At 43.3% G+C, this 20,068-nt stretch overlaps 2 protein-coding genes across 7 annotated transcripts in view; both read right to left on the bottom strand.

The window, feature by feature from the left end:
* LOC109899946 (calcium-activated potassium channel subunit alpha-1) overlaps positions 1–2,772 on the bottom strand; it is a 203,328-nt gene extending 200,556 nt beyond the window's left edge. For 4 of the 5 annotated variants that reach the window (XM_020495617.2, XM_031835378.1, XM_031835375.1 and 1 more), the window contains exon 1: positions 1,573–2,771. In XM_020495617.2, coding sequence (XP_020351206.1) covers positions 1,573–1,809 — 237 coding nt within the window. In that variant the 5' untranslated portion in view covers positions 1,810–2,771. Of the gene's footprint in view, positions 1–1,572 lie in introns of all 5 variants that reach the window. The other variant, XM_031835376.1, reaches the window with a different exon arrangement.
* Positions 2,773–13,476: 10,704 nt separating this feature from the next.
* Positions 13,477–20,068, bottom strand: part of LOC109898923 (disks large homolog 5) — a 134,310-nt gene continuing 127,718 nt past the window's right edge. For both annotated transcript variants that reach the window (XM_031835373.1, XM_031835374.1), the window contains exons 32-37: positions 19,771–19,964; positions 18,518–18,661; positions 18,082–18,209; positions 17,723–17,832; positions 15,312–15,421; positions 13,477–15,034 (exon numbers count right to left, since the gene is read on the bottom strand). In XM_031835373.1, coding sequence (XP_031691233.1) covers positions 14,931–15,034; positions 15,312–15,421; positions 17,723–17,832; positions 18,082–18,209; positions 18,518–18,661; positions 19,771–19,964 — 790 coding nt within the window. In that variant the 3' untranslated portion in view covers positions 13,477–14,930. The remainder of the gene's footprint in view (positions 15,035–15,311; positions 15,422–17,722; positions 17,833–18,081; positions 18,210–18,517; positions 18,662–19,770; positions 19,965–20,068) is intronic.

Below are 20,068 nucleotides of genomic sequence, written 5' to 3'. Positions count from 1 at the left end.
CTAGTTTTTGTATGTCTAGGGTTTTTGTATGTCTAGGGGGTTTTGTATGTCTATGTTGGCCTGATATGGTTCCCAATCAGAGACAGCTGTTTATCGTTGTCTCTGATTGGGGATCATATTTAGGTAGCCATTTCCTCTTTTGTGTTGTGGGATCTTGACTATGTGCCTGTCAGCACTAGTTTGTGTAGCGTTTCGTTTCTTTCACTCATTAAAATGAGAATGTACGCATAACACGCTGCGCCTTGGTCTCACTCATACGACGATCGTGACAACTGTACTGTAATGTAGATTTACAATAGCTAACTGTAAAAGTTTTGCTGTAAATTTACAGCAACTTGTCAGTGTTGCTGACACCTTTATCAACTATTGATATAGAGATTTGGTCACTAGTGACACACACAGTATGGTTCTGGCAACTGATGATGCTTTTAAAGAATGTCTCTTTGACACACAACAATGCTTGACTGGTGTAATAGAACAGCAGCTGTCAGTGGTGGGGGTGTGTCCAGGGTAGCGACTGGGGAAAACTATTCCTGACTAACTGTTGGAATCTTGTCAACTAACTGTGTGTGCGGTGCGTGCGTGTTTGCGAGCCTACATATTTTCCTGGACAACATTGCTTCATGGAAAAGTGTGTCATTATAACCAGAGGTGTCTAAAGTATTTCTTCAGATCCAATCTCACCTTTTTTAATTTGTGTATTTGTCGCAGTCTGATCGAGTTACACTTCTATTAAATAAACTGAACATGCATACTGCATGTATGAAGTACCACAGCTGCCTTTCATCCATCAATTGCTATGACAGGTCTACATGACAGGCCTACATGACAGGCCTACAGATGACAATGGCTTCAACAAGTTGCTTTGGTTCTAAACCTGCTCATGTAATTTCAGACAATGAAGAAACGAGACCCCCATAAGTGATACATCTGTGTTTGTTCATTCAACATTAGGCCAAATATACCACTGAGTGGTTAAAAAAAAGTGTCCTACCTCAAAACAAAACAAATAAAACTAAAATTCCCAACAAACATTTTAATAATGTATACATGAAAAAAAGTATACTTCCGGTATTGTAATTATTTGATATGATTAGTTTCTGATTTCTGACAGGTCAAATAATTATCACTTGAAACAACAGGTGTCAAGAATACAGGCAGAGCTCAAGAGCCTCAGTAATATTATGCCAAATCACTACACAAAAGATCTGCACATCTAAAACGCATATACTCTAATTCACACTTAATAAAATACACTTGAAATGTTACAACTCACACAAGTTTCACTGTTACAATGTTATGCAGGTGTTATAACTATATTGTAATGTTATAACTTATTTTTTTCATTTGGGGGAAAAGTAACAATGTGGCTCAGTGATTTTTGGTGGGGAAACATTATTGCACAGACTGTCACAGGCCTATAGTAAAGAAAATACCCAATTCTATATGCATCCAAATGGTATGAAGTCAAAGTTCCACACTAAAACAGCAACATAGACATTAGTCAATTTCTGTCACAAGTTATGAAGGTATTGGAAATGTGCTGTGTGTGGACATATGAATATGACCAACCTTCTTTTTGGTGTTACAGTGGCAGCAGACGGTCCACAGGTACTTGAGAGTTCTCCAGAGCAGAATGATGAAGAGACCCCCAAAGAACGTGACCATGGAGGAGGCAAGGAAAGCCCACCACATGCGCTGCCCATTGCTATCACAGGGCACATCTGGGGAGAACGGGATGATCACATCCATCTTGGATATGCGGATAGAGGGAGAGTCCGGGTAGTAACTATGTTTACCTTTAGGCATTATTCTGAGGCTACTGATGCCCAGGGATAGGTTTCCATGTTCTATAACTAGTATCCAGACGATATGGGTAGTTCCAGCCAGTGCCCCATACCCCACAATTCAGCCATATTGCTTCAACTAACTACCAACCTTCCTTCCTGTACTCTACCCTGTCCGTTTACATCAGTCCTTCAATGTAAATGTTGTGTTCTCAGCGACCTGTGACGCAGAAACTGCACTTCAAAGGACAGGATATGATCGTTCCATTAACAGAAGTCATTCACAGATCGCACAATAAGTTATATGCGAATTGTATGCGAAATCAGATATTTCTTCAAAACTCGTTCATATAATTATATATTGAAAATCCCGTTGCTGTTCTTCTTTGTTTCTTTTGGTGTCATAGTTCAATATTTCCAGGAAAGGCAGCAATTATCTTCGAGTCACATGTCGTTTTGGTTTCTCCATCAGGTAACCAAATCGCGTAAAGGCAATCGATGGTAACCCTCGCCCTCACTCACAAAACTCCACCTTGTTGAGAACCAACCGCCGCTTTCTAAGTCCGTTATTTCTGGTCCATTTAGCGCTCTCGTTAGGTGTTGATTACTACTTTCTCTCTTTATGACCGCAGATGACTTATTTCCGTTCATTAAAGCTGTTCAATAACGCTTTCCATAGGTTTTCTTGTCCTCTTCTTGCTTCAGTAGCGGACAGATGATAGCGGCTGACTGTCAGATCTATTTGGAAGATGATAAGGAACTGGGAGGGCGGTTTACAGGTAGCGGGGGTGGAGCCATCAACAAGATCCAGTCAACTCATGGGTTTCGGCGATCCTCAAACATGATTCTCTTATCGGTGATTCCACGTCCATGTTGGCGACCGTTCTCATCCGTACATCCTTACACAAATATGCACTAAACCCAATGTCTTGAAAGCGTTTTGCGTCTGAGGGAGAAGGAGAGGATTACTTTTTCCCGAAAAGAAGACAGCAGAAATATGTTGTCCACACATCGGCTTGAATAGAACCTGTTGAAAAGCCACACAAAAGCAATCTGTTGCTCTTTTAACGTTTCTTCATGCCAAGAAAACAAGTAGGCTACCTAGAATTTAAGTGAAAATACGTAGCTTTGTCACATGTAAAATATCCATACAAAATGTATAATTTAAAGCATGATTACATTTATTGATTTTAAAGATGGATTATGATGATGAAATTAAGCAATTAATTCATAGCTCGGTAATTATGCAGCGCCAATTGTCGTTTTAAATATATAACGTCTTGTTCTGACCGTTATCGTTAGTCAGGTTTAAAAACAACTTGTTTTACTTTTTACCATGTACTAATTTACAAAGTGGAGATTCTGCTCTCCCTTGTGGTCACATATTGCATTGATCCCCAAATCGTGAGCCTGAGCTAGCAGAGAAGATTTGTAATTTTTTTTTACCTTTGTTTTTTGGCAAGTCAGCAAATTCTTATTTACCATGACGGCCTACCCCAGCCAAACCCGGACGACGCTAGGCCAATTGTGCGCCGCCCTATGGGACTCTCAATCACGGCCAGATGTGATACAGCCTGGAATCGAACCAGGGACTGTAGTGACGCCTCTTACTTGTATATTATATTGACAAGATAGTCGAGTGACCGATCTAACAATGGAAATACATGGCCTCAAAAATGGAAGAGGTACAGGGTGAGGCGGGATCAGGTAGGACCATTCTAGCCAATGAGAGGGCAGATACACACGAAGAACAGGCTATAAAGAAATCTTTGTATCTGTGCTATTTGGCGTCTGTGACAGCATGGACATCTCCATTTTAAAATAGTCAATTTTAAATTAAATTTTTCATTGGCTGATTGCACCTAAAAATCCCCACCCAGTTGACTACTTCAAAATGCTGGAAGCCCTCAATGGCAAAGTCCATGCTAAAATCGGTTATATCCATGAGTCCTTTATCTCTATGACAACAGGCACAACTCTGATATAACGTTGTTTTTTTTTCAAAGTTGCCGAAATGCAATGTATGTCCAAATTCAACATTGAACTCCATACAAAAAAATCCTCTCTTCGTGGACAGATTTTGGGCTGAGTAAAACCTCCCTTTGCCTCTTACTCTCTGGTTCGGAAGGGGAAATTGGAATGGACAGAACGTGTACATGCGCATTCCAAATCCAGTTTCATGTGCGTTTTCTACGTTTCTAAGAAATAATTCTCAGGTAAAAAAAACAGGTGTTTAAAATGGAGACAAAAAGATACACCCCATTGATCACCGAAAGGTTGCCGGATCGAATCCCCGATCTGATAGGTTAAACTGTCGTTCTGCCCCTGAACAGGCAGTTAACCCACTGTTCCCCGGTAGGCTGTCATTGTAAATAAGAATTTGTTCTTAACTGACTTGCCTAGTTAAATAAAGGCAGAATTTAACGCGTTCCTGAAGATTACAGCTGGATTTCTTAAAACGTTCCCACGTTCCCAACGGGAGATAACATGCTCCCGAGGGCTAAACTATGATTGCAACGAAAAACCCAAATGGTTAAACAACATTCATTTAAATTTATTCGTAAGAAATATATTTTTAAAATATAAAACCTTTGCCAAATCATATTGTAGCAAATGAGTCTTAACAATGAAACTTTTTAGTAGGCTCTAGTATCACAGACACTTATATATCAGTTTCATTAAAACTGCATAACTCGCAGTGTACAAACTTAAACTTTAATCAGAGAATACAAAATAACATAAAGAAAGCACTAAACCAAAGCAATGCCCCTACAAGCCACGCCTCCCAAGTCTTCTAATAAGCTGCAGTCATTACAATATATTTGGTCAAAATGCATTTTTATTGTACTTGACAAATACCAAAAGCACTAACATGCATTTCATTTAAATTACTACAAACATTCATATGGTCATATGGGGCGGCAGGGTAGCCTAGTGGTTAGAGCGTTGGACTAGTAACCGGAAGGTTGCAAGTTCAAACCCCTGAGCTGACAAGGTACAAATCTGTCGTTCAGGCCGTCATTGAAAATAAGAATTTGTTCTTAACTGACATGCCTAGTTAAATAAAAAAAATATATAGTGACTCCATGTCTTTCATGTGCATATGACAAATAAACAAATTAACTTGAGGAGAGCATTGCAACCAATGTCCAATGGGCAAAACTTAATTTCAACTGGGTCGTTCCACGAAATGAGTGCTCTTTCATATGTTAAGTATAAATTAATATTGAATTTTCAAAGCCTGTTACATGAAATTAAGTCCCCTTTAATATAGGCAACATTGATAATTCAATTCAATATGGGGCGGCAGGGTAGCCTAGCGGTTAGAGCGTTGGACTAGTAACCGAAAGGTTGCAAGTTCGAATCCCCGAGCCGACAAGGTACAAATCTGTCGTTCTGCCCCTGAACAGGCAGTTAAACCACTGTTCCTAGGTCGTCATTGAAAATAAGAATTTGTTCTTAACTGACTTGTCTAGTTAAAAAGGTTAAAAATAATTGGCCTCATGGTGAAATCCCTAAGCATTTTTTTCCCTCTCCAACAACTGAGTTAGGAATGACGCTTGTATTTTTGTTGTGACTAGGTTTAGTGATACACCATCCAAAGTGTAATGAATAACTTCACCATGCTAAAAGGGATATTCAATGTCTGCTTTTTTATTTTTACCCATCAACCAATAGGTGCCCTTCTTTGCGAGGCATTGGAAAACCTCCCTTGTCTTTGTGATTGAATCTGTGTTTGAAATTCATTGCTCCACTGAGGGACCTTACATATGTGGGGTACAAAGATAAGGCAGTCATTTAAAAATAATGTTCAACACTATTATTGCATACAGAGTGAGTCCATGCAACTTATTATGTGACTTGTTAAGCAAATATTTACTTCTGAACTTATTTAGGCTTTCCATAACAAAGGGGTTGAATACTTATTGACTGAAGACATTTCAGCTTTACATTTTTAATAATTTCTAAAATCTCTAAAAACATAATTGCACTTTGATATTATGGGATATTGTAATGGATTTTGCCTCATGGAATTCCCTATTGTCCCCCTAAAGAACACCCCAGTTACCAATAACAATGCCATCAATCAATCAACTGTATTTATAAAGCTATTTTTACAATCAGCAGTTGTCACAAACTGCTTAACAGTACCTCAGCCTAAATTACAACGGCCAAGCAGAAGCATATTGGCTAGGTTGGAAAAACTCCTACCATTACCTCATCTACTGCCACTTTCCAATATCCCTGCTGTTTTCACGGTTGACTTACAGTAGTCTATTATTGTCTACATGTCTAATTGTCTTTCTGTGACAGTCTAGGTGCTCTTCCATTTCTATAAAAATGAGTTGTTAAATTATCCACAACTTGATTATCTCAGATTCATTCACATCACGGACACATTCCAAATCTGATAAATCAAAGTGATTCAAATATAATTCATTTAAAACGGGCCTAGCCGACAATTCTCTACTCCACCTGCGTTGGCTAGTGCAGGCAGCATAATTGTGAATCACTGAAGATCTCTGGTTGACATTTTCCTTTGTAATTGGAGGAAATTATTAAATTAAATCTGCTGAAACAAGCACGGTGGTTCTCTGTGGACGTGTGTACACACACACACGCTCCCTCTCTCTGACACACGCTCCCTCTCTCTGACTGACCCACACACACATATGCTCACACACACTGATGCAGTGGCGGCAGTGAACATGGAGAGGGTCTGACTGAAGCTAAGCCTTCTCTGTCATCAGCTGAGTGCCAGCTGTCCCTGGGAGGGGAGAGGCTCGAGGCTGGGCCTTACAGTAAACTGCCATCTCTAAGCACTGTAGCGGGGGAGAGGCTGGGCCTTACAGTAAACTACCAGCTCTAAGCTCTGTAGCGATGGAGAGACTGGGCCTTACAGTAAACTACCATCTCTAAGCCCTGTAGCGATGGAGAGACTGGGCCTTACAGTAAACTACCATCTCTAAGCCCTGTAGCGAAGGAGAGACTGGGCCTTACAGTAAACTACCAGCTCTAAGCTCTGTAGCGAAGGAGAGACTGGGCCTTACAGTAAACTACCATCTCTAAGCCCTGTAGCGAAGGAGAGGCTGGGCCTTACAGTAAACTACCAGCTCTAAGCCCTGTAGTGGGGGAGAGACTGGGCCTTACAGTACACTACCAGCTCTAAGCCCTGTAGTGGGGGAGAGACTGGGCCTTACAGTACACTACCAGCTCTAAGCCCTGTAGTGGGGGAGAGACTGGGCCTTACAGTAAACTACCATCTCTAAGCCCTGTAGCGAGGGAGAGACTGGGCCTTACAGTACACTACCAGCTCTAAGCCCTGTAGCGGGGGAGAGACTGGGCCTTACAGTACACTACCAGCTCTAAGCCCTGTAGCGGGGGAGAGACTGGGCCTTACAGTAAACTACCATCTCTAAGCCCTGTAGCGAAGGAGAGGCTGGGCCTTACAGTAAACTACCAGCTCTAAGCCCTGTAGTGGGGGAGAGACTGGGCCTTACAGTACACTACCAGCTCTAAGCCCTGTAGTGGGGGAGAGACTGGGCCTTACAGTACACTACCAGCTCTAAGCCCTGTAGTGGGGGAGAGACTGGGCCTTACAGTTCACTACCAGCTCTAAGCCCTGTAGCGGGGGAGAGACTGGGCCTTACAGTACACTACCAGCTCTAAGCCCTGTAGCGGGGGAGAGACTGGGCCTTACAGTAAACTACCAGCTCTAAGCCCTGTAGCGGGGGAGAGACTGGGCCTTACAGTAAACTACCAGCTCTAAGCCCTGTAGCGGGGGAGAGACTGGGCCTTACAGTACACTACCAGCTCTAAGCCCTGTAGCGGGGGAGAGACTGGGCCTTACAGTAAACTACCAGCTCTAAGCCCTGTAGCGGGGGAGAGACTGGGCCTTACAGTAAACTACCAGCTCTAAGCCCTGTAGCGAGGGAGAGACTGAGCTGATCAGTTTCACATATCATGGGTGTTGTGTGATGATATTTTAATCTGATAATCAAACAAATCACTTCAAAAAGTAGGCTTTTACCACAGGTGGGCTCCAATCAAGTGGTAGAAACTTCTCAACGATGATCAATGGAAACAGGATGCACCTGAGCTCAATTTCGAATCTCATTCCATGAGGTCTGCGGCATCACAACTGCAGACCTTGTGTAACCACGCCAGCCCAGTTCAACTATGTCCAACAATTGAATTGCATAGCTCAAGTGTATTTGGAATGTTTTCAAAAACGATCAATTCATTGATCATCACTGTGCTATCACCCAGCCCAAGACCCACCCAATCAGATTGAGCAACAAAATCATACAAATAAAACATGGAATGCTCTCTACTTGTCAGTGTTCCAAAGGGGACATCATATCTATTTTTACCTAAACATGCAAACAACATCAGAATGAATAGCTTTAAGTGCTCTGGAATGACATTCACTCTCACTTCAGTCAGTTATTATTGGCCACCAATGACAGTGAATGTCATTTCTGGCTATGCTACTGCTAGATAGATATTCCTTTTGTCCAGGTGAGAAAGGGTTGTGTGGAGTGCAATTAAGATTGCATCGTCTGTGGATCTGTTTTGGCAGTAATTTATTTGATTTATTCATTTTACTGTTATTTAACCAGGTAAGTTGACTGAGAACACATTCTCATTTACAGCAACAACCTGGGGAATAGTTACAGGGGAGAGGAGGGGGATGAACAAGCCAATTGTAAACTGGGGATTATTAGGTGACCATGATGGTATGAGGGCCAGATTGGGAATTTAGCCAGGACACCAGGGTTAACCCCCCTGCTCTTATGATAAGTGCCATGGGATCTTTTAATGACCTCAGAGAGTCAGGACACCCGCTTAACTTCCCATCCGAAAGACGGCACCCTACACAGGGCAGCATCCCCAATCACTGCCCTGGGCTATTGAGATTTTTGTTTTAGACCTGAGGAAAGAGTGCCTCCTACAGGCCCTTCAACACCACTTCCAGCAGCATCTGATCTCCCATCCAGGGACTGACCAGGACCAACCTTGCTTAGCTTCAGAAGCAAGCCAGCAGTGGGATGCAGGGTAGTATGCTGCTGGCATATGTGAATTGGAGTGGGTTTAGGGTGGCCAGGTGAATGCTGTTGATGTGAGCCATGACCAGCCTTTCCAGCTCTTCATGGCTACTGACGTGAGTGCCACAGGGTGGTAATCATTTAGGCAGATTACTTTTGCTTCCTTGGGCACAGGGACTATGGTGGGCTGCTTGAAACATGTAGGTATTACAGACTCTGTCAGGGAGAGGTTGAAAATGTCAGTGAAGACACTTGACGGTTGGTCCGTGCATGCTTTGAGTACATGTCTAGGATTTATTTCTCTGTTTGCACATGTGACATGCTGGTAAAAATGTGGTAAAACCGATTTAAGTTTGCCTGCATTAAATTCCCAGCCACTAGGAGCGCCGCTTCTGGGTGAGCATTTTCTTCTTTGCTTATGGCCTTATAGAGTTGGTTAATAGCGGTCTTAGTGCCAGCTTAGTTTTGTGGTGGTAAATAGATGGCTACGAATAATACAGATGAGAATTCTCTTGGTAACTTATCATAAGGTATTCTACCTCAGGCGAGCAATACCTCGAGACTTCTTTAATATTAGACATTGCACAGCAGCTGTTATTGACAAAAAGACACACCCCCACGCCTCGTCTTACGAGAGGTAGCGTCTCTGTAGTGCTGGTGCATGGAAAATCCCGCTAGCTCTGTATTGTATGTATCTTCGTTTAGCCACGTCTCATAAAACATAAGATGTTACAGTTTTTAATGTCCTTTTGATAGGATAATCGTAGGTCATCAATTTTATTTTTCAATGATTGCACGTTTGCAAGAAGAACGGAAGGCATTGGGAGTTTACTCGATTCTCAGAAGGATGACATCTGCAGCCCCTTTTCCGGCGTCCTTTCTTCACGCAAAAGGCGTGGATCTGGGCCTGTTCCAGTGAAAGCAGGATATCCTTCTTGTTGGACTCGTTTAAGGAAAATGTTTCTTCCAGTCCATGGTGAGTAATCGCTTTTCTGATGTCCAGAAGTTATTTTCGGTCACAAGAGACGGTAGCAGCAACATTATGTACACAATAAGTTACAAAAATAAGTTACACAACGCAAAAAAAATTAAATAAATAACACAACTGGTTGGGAGAATGTAAAACATCAGCCATGTTCTTCAGCGCCATGCTGTTCATTGACTACAGCTGAGCATTCAACACCATAGTGCCCTCATAGCTCATCACTAAGCTACGACTCTGGGACTAAACACCTCTCTCTGCAACTGGATCCTGGATTTCCTGACGGGCCGCTCCCAGGTGGTAAAGTAGGCAACAACACGTCTGCCGCGCTGAACCTTAACACTTGGGTGTGTACTTAGTCCCCTCCTGTATTCCTTGTTCACCCACAACTGCGTGTCCAAACACGACTCCAACACCATCATTAAGTTTGCTGACGACACAACAGTGGTAGGCCTGATCACGGACAACGATGAGACAGCCTTTAGGGAGGAGGTCAGAGACCTGGCAGTGTGGTGCCAGGACAACGACCTCTCCCTCAATGTGAGCAAGACAAAGGCGCTGATCGTGGACTACAGGAAAAGGCGGGCCGAACAGTTCCACATTAAGATCGACGAGGCTGTAGTAGAGCGTGTCGAGAGTTTCAAGTTCCTTGAAACAACGAACTATATGGTCCAAACATACCAAGACAGTCGAAGAGGGAATGACAAAAACCTTTTCCCCCTCAAGATTTGGCATGTGTCCCCAGATCCTCAAAAGGTTCTACAGCTGCACCATCGAGAGCATCCTGACCGGTTGCATCACCGCCTGGTATGGCATCTGACCGTAAGGTGCTACAGAGGGTAGTGCGACTGTGCAAGTACCTCACTGGGGCCACGCTTCCTACCATCCAGGACCTATATAATATGCGGTATCAGAGGAAAGCCCATAAAATTGTCAGAGACTCCAGTCACCCAAGTAATAGACTGTAATAGACGGCAAGCGGTACCGAAGTGCCAAGTCTAGGACCAAAAGGCTCCTCAACAGCTTCTATCCCCAAGCCATTAGACCGCTGAAGAATTCATAAAATTGCCACCAGACAATTTACATTGACCCCCCCCTCCTCCTTTTTGTACACTGCTGCTACTCGCTGTTTGTTTGCTACCTATGCATAGTCACTTTGCCCCCACCTACATGTTCAGATTACCTCAACTAGCCTGTACCCCTGCACACTGACTCGGTACCGGTGCACCCTGTCTATGGCCTCGTTATTGTGTTACTTTTTATTTTAGTCTACTTGGTAAATATTTTCTTCTTCTTGAACTGCACTGTTGGTTAAGGGCTTATAAGTAAGCGTTTCACGGTTAAGTCTACACTTGTTGCATTTGGCGCATGTGACAAATAATGTTTGATTTGGCTTTACTCTCTCACCTGGTCTTCAAATTAGGGCAAAGAGAAAAATGTGCAGTTTTATCGCTAATCTCATGCTATTCTACACATTTTGCCATGTGGCCGAGTTTTTTTTTTAAAGCTAATTAAAGCTCAAATATAGGTGTGTTGACTGTGATAAAGGGACTGGATTATGTGCTGTCTTGTTTGCTAAATCAACAAATATAAGTAGGCAGTGATATCCATAGAAACACAGTGACATATGCTTCAATGCGGTCATATTTGTGGCTTATTGGGGGTGTGACTTTCAGTTAGTTATTTTTGCCCACCAGTGAGAGTGAATATAATTTCTGGCTATGCTACTGCTATATATTCCTGAGACTCTCTCACCTGGTCTTCAAATTAGGGAACTTCCATTTATATAACGTGTTTGAGTACAGTATGTCTGTTAGTACAGAGACTATTCATTTAATCAATCAACAAAATGTACTTTATAAAGCCGTTTTTACATCAGTATTTGTCACAAAGTGCTTTACAGAAACCCAGTCTAAAAGCCCAGAGAGAAAGCAATACAGAGGCAGAAGCACAGTTTCTAGGAAAAACTCTCTAGAAGGCAGGAACGTAGGAAGAAACCTAGAGGAACCAGGCTCCGAGGGGTGGCCAGGCCTCTTCTGGCTGTACCGGGTTAGAGAGGAACCAGGCTCCGAGGGGTGGCCAGGCCTCTTCTGGCTGTACCGGGTTAGAGAGGAACCAGGCTCCGAGGGGTGGCCAGGCCTCTTCTGGCTGTACCGGGTTAGAGAGGAACCAGGCTCCGAGGGGTGGCCAGGCCTCTTCTGGCTGTACCGGGTTAGAGAGGAACCAGGCTCCGAGGGGTGGCCAGGCCTCTTCTGGCTGTACCGGGTTAGAGAGGAACCAGGCTCCGAGGGGTGGCCAGGCCTCTTCTGGCTGTACCGGGTTAGAGAGGAACCAGGCTCCGAGGGGTGGCCAGGCCTCTTCTGGCTGTACCGGGTTAGAGAGGAACCAGGCTCCGAGGGGTGGCCAGGCCTCTTCTGGCTGTACCGGGTTAGAGAGGAACCAGGCTCCGAGGGGTGGCCAGGCCTCTTCTGGCTGTACCGGGTTAGAGAGGAACCAGGCTCCGAGGGGTGGCCAGGCCTCTTCTGGCTGTACCGGGTTAGAGAGGAACCAGGCTCCGAGGGGTGGCCAGGCCTCTTCTGGCTGTACCGGGTAGAGAGGAACCAGGCTCCGAGGGGTGGCCAGGCCTCTTCTGGCTGTACCGGGTAGAGAGGAACCAAGCTCCGAGGGGTGGCCAGGCCTTTTCTGGCTGTACCGGGTAGAGAGGAACCAGGCTCAGAGGGGTGGCCAGGCCTCTTCTGGCTGTACCGGGTAGAGAGGAACCAGGCTCCGAGGGGTGGCCAGGCCTCTTCTGGCTGTACCGGGTAGAGAGGAACCAGGCTCCGAGGGGTGGCCAGGCCTCTTCTGGCTGTACCGGGTTAGAGAGGAACCAGGCTCCGAGGGGTGGCCAGGCCTCTTCTGGCTGTACCGGGTAGAGAGGAACCAGGCTCCGAGGGGTGGCCAGGCCTCTTCTGGCTGTACCGGGTAGAGAGGAACCAGGCTCCGAGGGATGGCCAGTCCACTTCTGGCTGTGCCGGATAGAGAGGAACCAGGCTCCGAGGGATGGCCAGTCCACTTCTGGCTGTGCCGGGTAGAGAGGAACCAGGCTCCGAGGGATGGCCAGTCCACTTCTGGCTGTGCTGTGTGTAAAACAAATATGAAAAATATGAATATAACAGAGACAAAAGGAGATAGATCATACAGACATGATAACGGGCATAATTACACACTCATCTTGGAATAATATGGATAGATTGGCTTCTTCTATAGACCAGTCCAAATACACTAGTACCAAAGGGGACAGAGTGTAGGTCAGACAAGGAGTGAGTTGTCTTGGAAGGTTACTCCTGCAATTACACTTCCATCAGAGTGCTCGTCACTCTTGGTCCTCAGCACACCATGTTATAACCAGTCCTGCACAAACACAAATCCAGAGGCGAGTACAAAACACAAACTACACCATCCAGAAAAACAACTAGACAAATCTTTATCAGTCATTGAAGAAAATGTATGGTGTATACCTGACACGCTCCAAATGTGCCAGTTCACATATGCAGGTGCTGAGTTTCAGCGCAGTCCCTCGTCCCAGGAGGTAGTTGGCCTTGTGGTGAACGTTTTTGTTTGTGTGTAATGGTACAATGTAAATGTAAATTACAATTAAAACAAATCAATTGGACTTGGACAACGTTCCCCACATGTATTTATTTTTCTTAACATTTGATACAAATAATATAATTTCATTGAGAAGTGAAGTTATATCTATAGTCTACTTTCGTGTTTCAACCAACATGAGAAGATGAAATATTATAGAGAAAAAAGGAAAAGTAATTTACCAGTTTATCATAATGTTGAAATTTATGAATTCATCCTCTTTTAATTTGGTGCATTCAAACTCCTAGAACAGAAATAAAATATCCCTTTTTTAAATTCTACATTTCGGGTAATAGAGATGCCCATTAGGAAATGTATGAAATGTTAGGAACATTGGAACAACTCTACAACACATACATTTTCCCATGGTGAAACTATCGTACCTACGGTAAAGTATTATTGCATTTCTTAGTGTTCAAGCATTACTAGGTTGAAGGATAAATGGTGCAGAACAAATCTGTTTAGTTTGGCACAACATACAGAAGGAAATATATATATATATATATATATATATATATATATATATATTGCAATGAGAACAGTAAGTGGGTTGTAAAACAAACGTCTGTCATTTACATCAACTTGGGGGAAAAAATAATCATGCAAATTTGTCATACATTTTTGTCTTTAAATATGTAAATTATATGACAAACAACAGAGGGAAAAAAATACAACATACACAATCATTTCTGTTCACTAACTGCTACATTTGTAGGCTATAAAGGAAGGTTCATAACCAACATTAGATTGGGATTAGAGAATTGAAATGACAAAGAAAACATACATAAAGATGAGAACACAGTGGTCCATTCCATTCTGTTAAGAAAAACTTGCTGCACCCATGTTGAGCCTGTTGCCATAACTATAGTTCATCATGGTTATTACATGGTCTTCTAGACTGATCCCAGATCCGTTGTGACGTCATGATAACAACTACAGCACAAACAGGTCTGAGACAAGTCTAAAATGTTGTTCTCTTCTATTCCATGCATCAACTTGTATTCTGACATATGATTGAGAACCATAGGAACAGGAAGAGTCAAGGAGTGCCATAGTGGAGTTAAGGGACAAACATTCAAGTAAAAAAGCATTACAATATTAAATACTAGTGTAAACGAATCTCTAGGCCTGTCTGAAGTAGACAGCATCACTATGACATCATCATTATAGTGGGATTATTACTTCTATTTGTGGGGTGTGAGACAAATCAGTGCTATATGAATCTTCATCTTTCAGATAAGTGTTATTATGTTGAGAGTATATCAGAGGCTTGCATCCCAAATAGCACCCTATTCCCTATGTAGTGCACTATATATAGGGAATAGGGTGCTATTTGGGATGCAAGCCTCATGGTTGACTATTATAACAACAGTGATGTGATATTGTTGACTAGTTTTTAACATTTAGCTGTGGATAAGTGTATAATACCCAACCTTCCTTGTTAAGGGTTGAAGTGTTACATAGATAGAAGCACCTAGAAACCTTCTAGAAAGCTCCATCAGGAATCCATATGACTTTACTTTGTTCTTGGTCCACTATAGTCATGATCTGAGTGCAAATGTAGGACAGGCTTCCTCCTTGGACGATACCTGCAACACAAAAAAACTGTTTTCAAATCTGGGTCATTACCGTCTCAGAGTAGATGATCTGGTCCGGTTCTGTCTCAGAGTAGATGATCTGGTCCGGTTCTGTCTATGTAACTTCACTCATTACGATCTAACAGGCTGATCTTAGTTCAGCTCTCCTACTCTGATATAATTTATGAATACGAGGCCTGGTCTGACTCCAGACTGTAGGTACATATGATAGGCCTTCTCACATAGCAACAAACTGAATGTTATTATATGATATTAACATAATACTAACCTGTAAAGACCTTGCTGTACTCCTGTTCAGTTTTCTGTGCCATCTCAAACTGCTCCTTGGAATGTTTCTGAGAGACTTTATCCCGTAAGTATAGAGGATCCTTCTGTTCTCTGAATGAAGGAAAGAACAAAATCATATTAAATATCAAATATTTCAGTTCATTAAAAAAGAGGTGACACATGGCACACAGTTGATATCACACAGACTGTGGTGGCATGGCAACAAAATTACCCCCAATTTATATGCAGAGAAGCCAATCAACCTTTACAGCAACAACAAAAAAGAAAGACTCTGCTCTTCACTACAATTGCAGTGTTGATGAGTAATAGTGCTGTACGAACTGAGCGGTAAGTACTGTCAAACTTAAAACAGGCACACTGGGTGGCAACTGGGTTAATGAGCCTCTCTTGTCTGTGACCCGTCTGCTCCTGACCTGCTGTTTTCCTTTCCCTACCGGGCCTACAGTCTACATATTGACTATATAACACCATCCAAAGGATAGAAAGTCAGAGAGTGGTTCATTCTCTCTCTCTCTCTCTCCTGCCATAGACATACTATTCACGTGTTTATATGAGATGATTGGTCTCTGCTGGTAGTGTGGAGTGAGTGAAGAGCAGCAAGGGCTTAGCCAAATAGCTGAGAGTGTACTGTAGGGCCCAGCCCGACGAGCAGCCCCCAGTACAAAGCTCAAAACTGGAAGAGACAGGCCCAGCTTTCAACCTCTCAGTCACAGGTATAGCTCAGCTAGACGCCCCCGCAGCCCACCACAGAGCTATAGGGCTCAGCCTCTCAGTCACAGGGATAGCTCAGCTAGACGCCCCCGCAGCCCACCACAGAGCTATAGGGCTCAGCCTCTCAGTCACAGGGATAGCTCAGCTAGACGCCCCCGCAGCCCACCACAGAGCAATAGGGCTCAGCCTCTCAGTCACAGGGATAGCTCAGCTAGACGCCCCCGCAGCCCACCACAGAGCTATAGGGCTCAGCCTCTGTCACAGGGATAGCTCAGCTAGACGCCCCCGCAGCCCACCAGAGCTATAGGGCTCAGCCTCTCCTCTCCTCCCATCCCAGGGACAGCTGGCACTCAGTTGATGACAGAGAAGGCTTAGTTCAATCAGATCCTCTCCATGTCCACTGCTGCACTGCACGAGTCTCTGTGAATGTGTACGAGAATGTGTGAGACAGTGTGTGAGTGCCTGCAGGGCTCTACAGTGCGACCATTTTATTTGCATATGCACCTAAATATTTTGCTGTGCAACCTGGAATTTTAAATTAGGAGCACCATTGTGCCTAAAAAAATTAAGGATTCTAGCTTTATTACCTCAAATATTTTTCATTGTGCTCCTAAATGTCTTTGTGCGCGCCTACCCTTTTCAACTTAGGCGCACGTGCTCCTTGTAAAAAAAGTCAGCGTTGAGCCCTGGCGTGTCTGTGTGTGAGAGTGTGCATGTCTGTGTGTTCAGCAGACTTAATCTTCCCCTCCGATTACAAATGAAAATACCAACCAGAGATCTTCTCTAATGAATCACAATTATCCCAAGAGGAGTGTCGGCTAGGGCCGTTTCTGATTAATTTCATTTTGATCACTTTGATTAATTTGTTTTGGAACGTGTCTGTGATAGGAATGAATCGGAGATCATTTCTGTAATCTTATAGTAATGAAAGTGCACCTAGACTGAAAGACAATGAAACTTAATACACTACTGTAAGTCAACCGTGAAAACAGCAGGGATATTGGAAAGTGGCAGTAGATGAGGTGATGTGCTGCTTGCTTGCATGCTGTTTGTGGTGTAGGCAGAGTTACCGTATATGTAAAAGGTTTGGGTGTAGCTGGTGCAGAGGAGTCAGGCGCAGGACAGCAGAGATGAGTAATAAAAGTAACTTTACTCAAAATGACCAACTACATGTAGTAATACCAAGCCCACACAATAGGACCGAAATACATAAAACAAACACGCACAAAAACCATGTGGAAACAGAGGGTTAAATAATGAACATGTAATTGAGGAATTGAAACCAGGTGTGTAAGACAAAACAAATGGAAAATGAAAAGTGGATCGGCGATGGCTAGAAGGCCGGTGACGTTGAACGCCGCCCGAACAAGGAGAGGGACCGACTTCGGCGGAAGTCGTAACAGTATAAACATTTTGGAACAAGTTCTGATGTAAAAAGGGCTTTATAAATACAGTTGATTGATTGATAGCATTGTTATTGGTATAATAAAAAGGGTTAAAAGTTGTTTAAAGAAGACTAAAGGAGATCCATGAGCTTTTACATTTCAATAGAGGAACTCCATGAGGGAAAGCAGCTGTGATAGCTTGGCCAGATGACTCTGATAGCAGTGGTGTTAGATCATTGTCTCAAAATACAGCACACAAATAAGTATTTATAGTAGAATGGGGGCTAGTACTCACTTTATCTGCTTTGCATTTTTGTAGCGAATGAAAATGACAATTGGGTAGATGTGAACGCTGTGAAGCCGTTCGATGGCGTGGGGTGCAATGTCAAGTAAACAGTGACAATCCTTCAAAATAGAAACAACAACAAAATCTAACCAGTTGGGTTTGCATGAGAAATGAATGAAAGCACAGCAAAGAATGTTTCCAAAATGTCATATCATTAGATCAACTGACAAAATCTAACAGCCATTTTGTTAGGTTCTGTCACACTGTACATAACATACACACTGTCACGATATGGGATGGCAGCTGCCATGTACTAGTCATGTCTATGTACAAAATATGCTGAACTGGTTTCTCTCCTAAATATGTACCTTCTCTGTGATTTCCTTGATGGAAGCAACAGTTGTGACATCAAAATGGCCGCTCCTTCGTTTGAAGTCGATGAAGACGCAGTCCTTCACCCCTCGTTCTATCGCCTGCTGAGATGCCTTCATCACCTCTGAATGGACAGACAAAAATAATCACATTTTAGTATTTCATGAGTCTGTATAAAATAACACATGATAATTGACAATCAATTTACTTATTTGAGTAGTTTAGAATCCTGTCATAACATGACTTATCATAACGTGACATAGCACTGTTATATCATGACATAGCATTATCATAACATGACACATCACTTAGAACATGACATAGTATTATAATAATATGACATAGCAATGTTCTAACATGAAATAGCATTATCATAACATGACATAGCACTGTTATAACATGACATAGCATTATCACAACATAACAGCCCACCAGGTAGGCACCGACAGAACCTCCCAGGGGCCTCCTTCACCAGCATGTCCTTGTTAGCCTCCACTAGGGGCCCCAGAACCAGCACTGGTCTGGGGCTGGAACACTCTACCTTCTGGATCCTCTGGTAGGCCAGGCTCACACCATCTGGTAGATAGACAACACACAGAACCGTCAGCAGAATTATGGAAAACTACAGTGTACATGATACCCTAACCCCAGAACCAGCACAGGTCTGGGAATGGATCACTCCACCTCCTGGACACTCTGGTAGTGAGACATTATAGCACTATGTCAAAACAGAGATAATGAACACTGCAGTGGAAAACTAGCTTTGCACCTACATGAATAATAGCATATGCCACCTGAGGCACTTTTATCCAAAGCAACTTACAGTACAAAGCAAGTGCATACATTATGGGAATGTGAACCGTGTTGGTGTAACGGCAGAGATGCAGCGTGGTAAGTGTTCATGACGATTTTAATAAGAAAAGCACTGAACACTATGAAATACAAAAACAAACGAATACGTGAAATAACCAAACCGAAACAGTTCCGTGTGGCGACAAACACACACACAGAAACAAACACCCACAAACCAACAGTGAAACCCAGGCTACCTAAATATGGTTCTCAATCAGGGACAACGATAAACAGCTGCCTCTGATTGAGAACCATATCAGGCCAAACACAGAAATAGAAAAAACATAGAAACACAAACAGACTGCCCACCCCAACTCACGCCCTGATCATACTAAATAAAGACAAAACAAAGGAAATAAAGGTCAGAACGTGACAGTTGGAATGGACCCGGCAACCTTGGTGTACCCAGGGCTCTACGCTGACCTTTCAGTTATTTTTTACCAGCAGCGAGTGTGCGCCTAAGTTGAACAAAATGTCGGAGCACACAAAGAAAAGGTATCAAGCCGTTTTCTTTGTTGTAATGGTCCAAGCATGACAGTCATGAATCTGCACTCAGTGTGTTCTCCATGGTGCTCAGGGGCTGCGGTACAGTGAAGTAATCATTGCAACAATTATCCTCTGGGTGATCTTTAACCTCGTGCACTGGTGCTACCAAATTAAAACTCCAGGTCTCACGGCAAAATATTTAGGCGCATATGCGGGTGAAATGGTCGGACTGTAGAGCCCTGTCACCAACTGAGTCACACATGACCATTACATGAGATGAATCAAGAATCTACATGTTCCACGGTTATCATTTACAGTACAGCAAGGTGTGAATGGTCCTTCCTCACCCTCCATGATGGGCAGTGAGTCAGTGCTGATGGCATCCACTAGGTCCTTCCCATCTTTAGACCCAGAGCGCTTGTGTTTCTGTTTCCTGCGGAAGAAGGACCTGCGAGCGGCAGCCGAGAGGGTTTTACTGGCGGTACCGCTCTCATCCTTCATATCAGGCATGCTGTGTCTCCTGTAGAACTCCTGGTCCATTCTGAAAAACACAGGGGAATACACAGTACAACGGGTTGGAATTTTATGTTTTTATTTCACCTTTATATAACCAGGTAGGCAAGTTGCCCTGGCCTGTCTCCCCCT

This window comes from Oncorhynchus kisutch, linkage group LG11 (genome assembly GCF_002021735.2).
Source record: "Oncorhynchus kisutch isolate 150728-3 linkage group LG11, Okis_V2, whole genome shotgun sequence".
NCBI classification, from domain to species: domain Eukaryota; kingdom Metazoa; phylum Chordata; class Actinopteri; order Salmoniformes; family Salmonidae; genus Oncorhynchus; species Oncorhynchus kisutch.
Note: the sequence above shows the minus strand (reverse complement) of the source record. Positions and strands in the feature narration are given on the sequence as shown.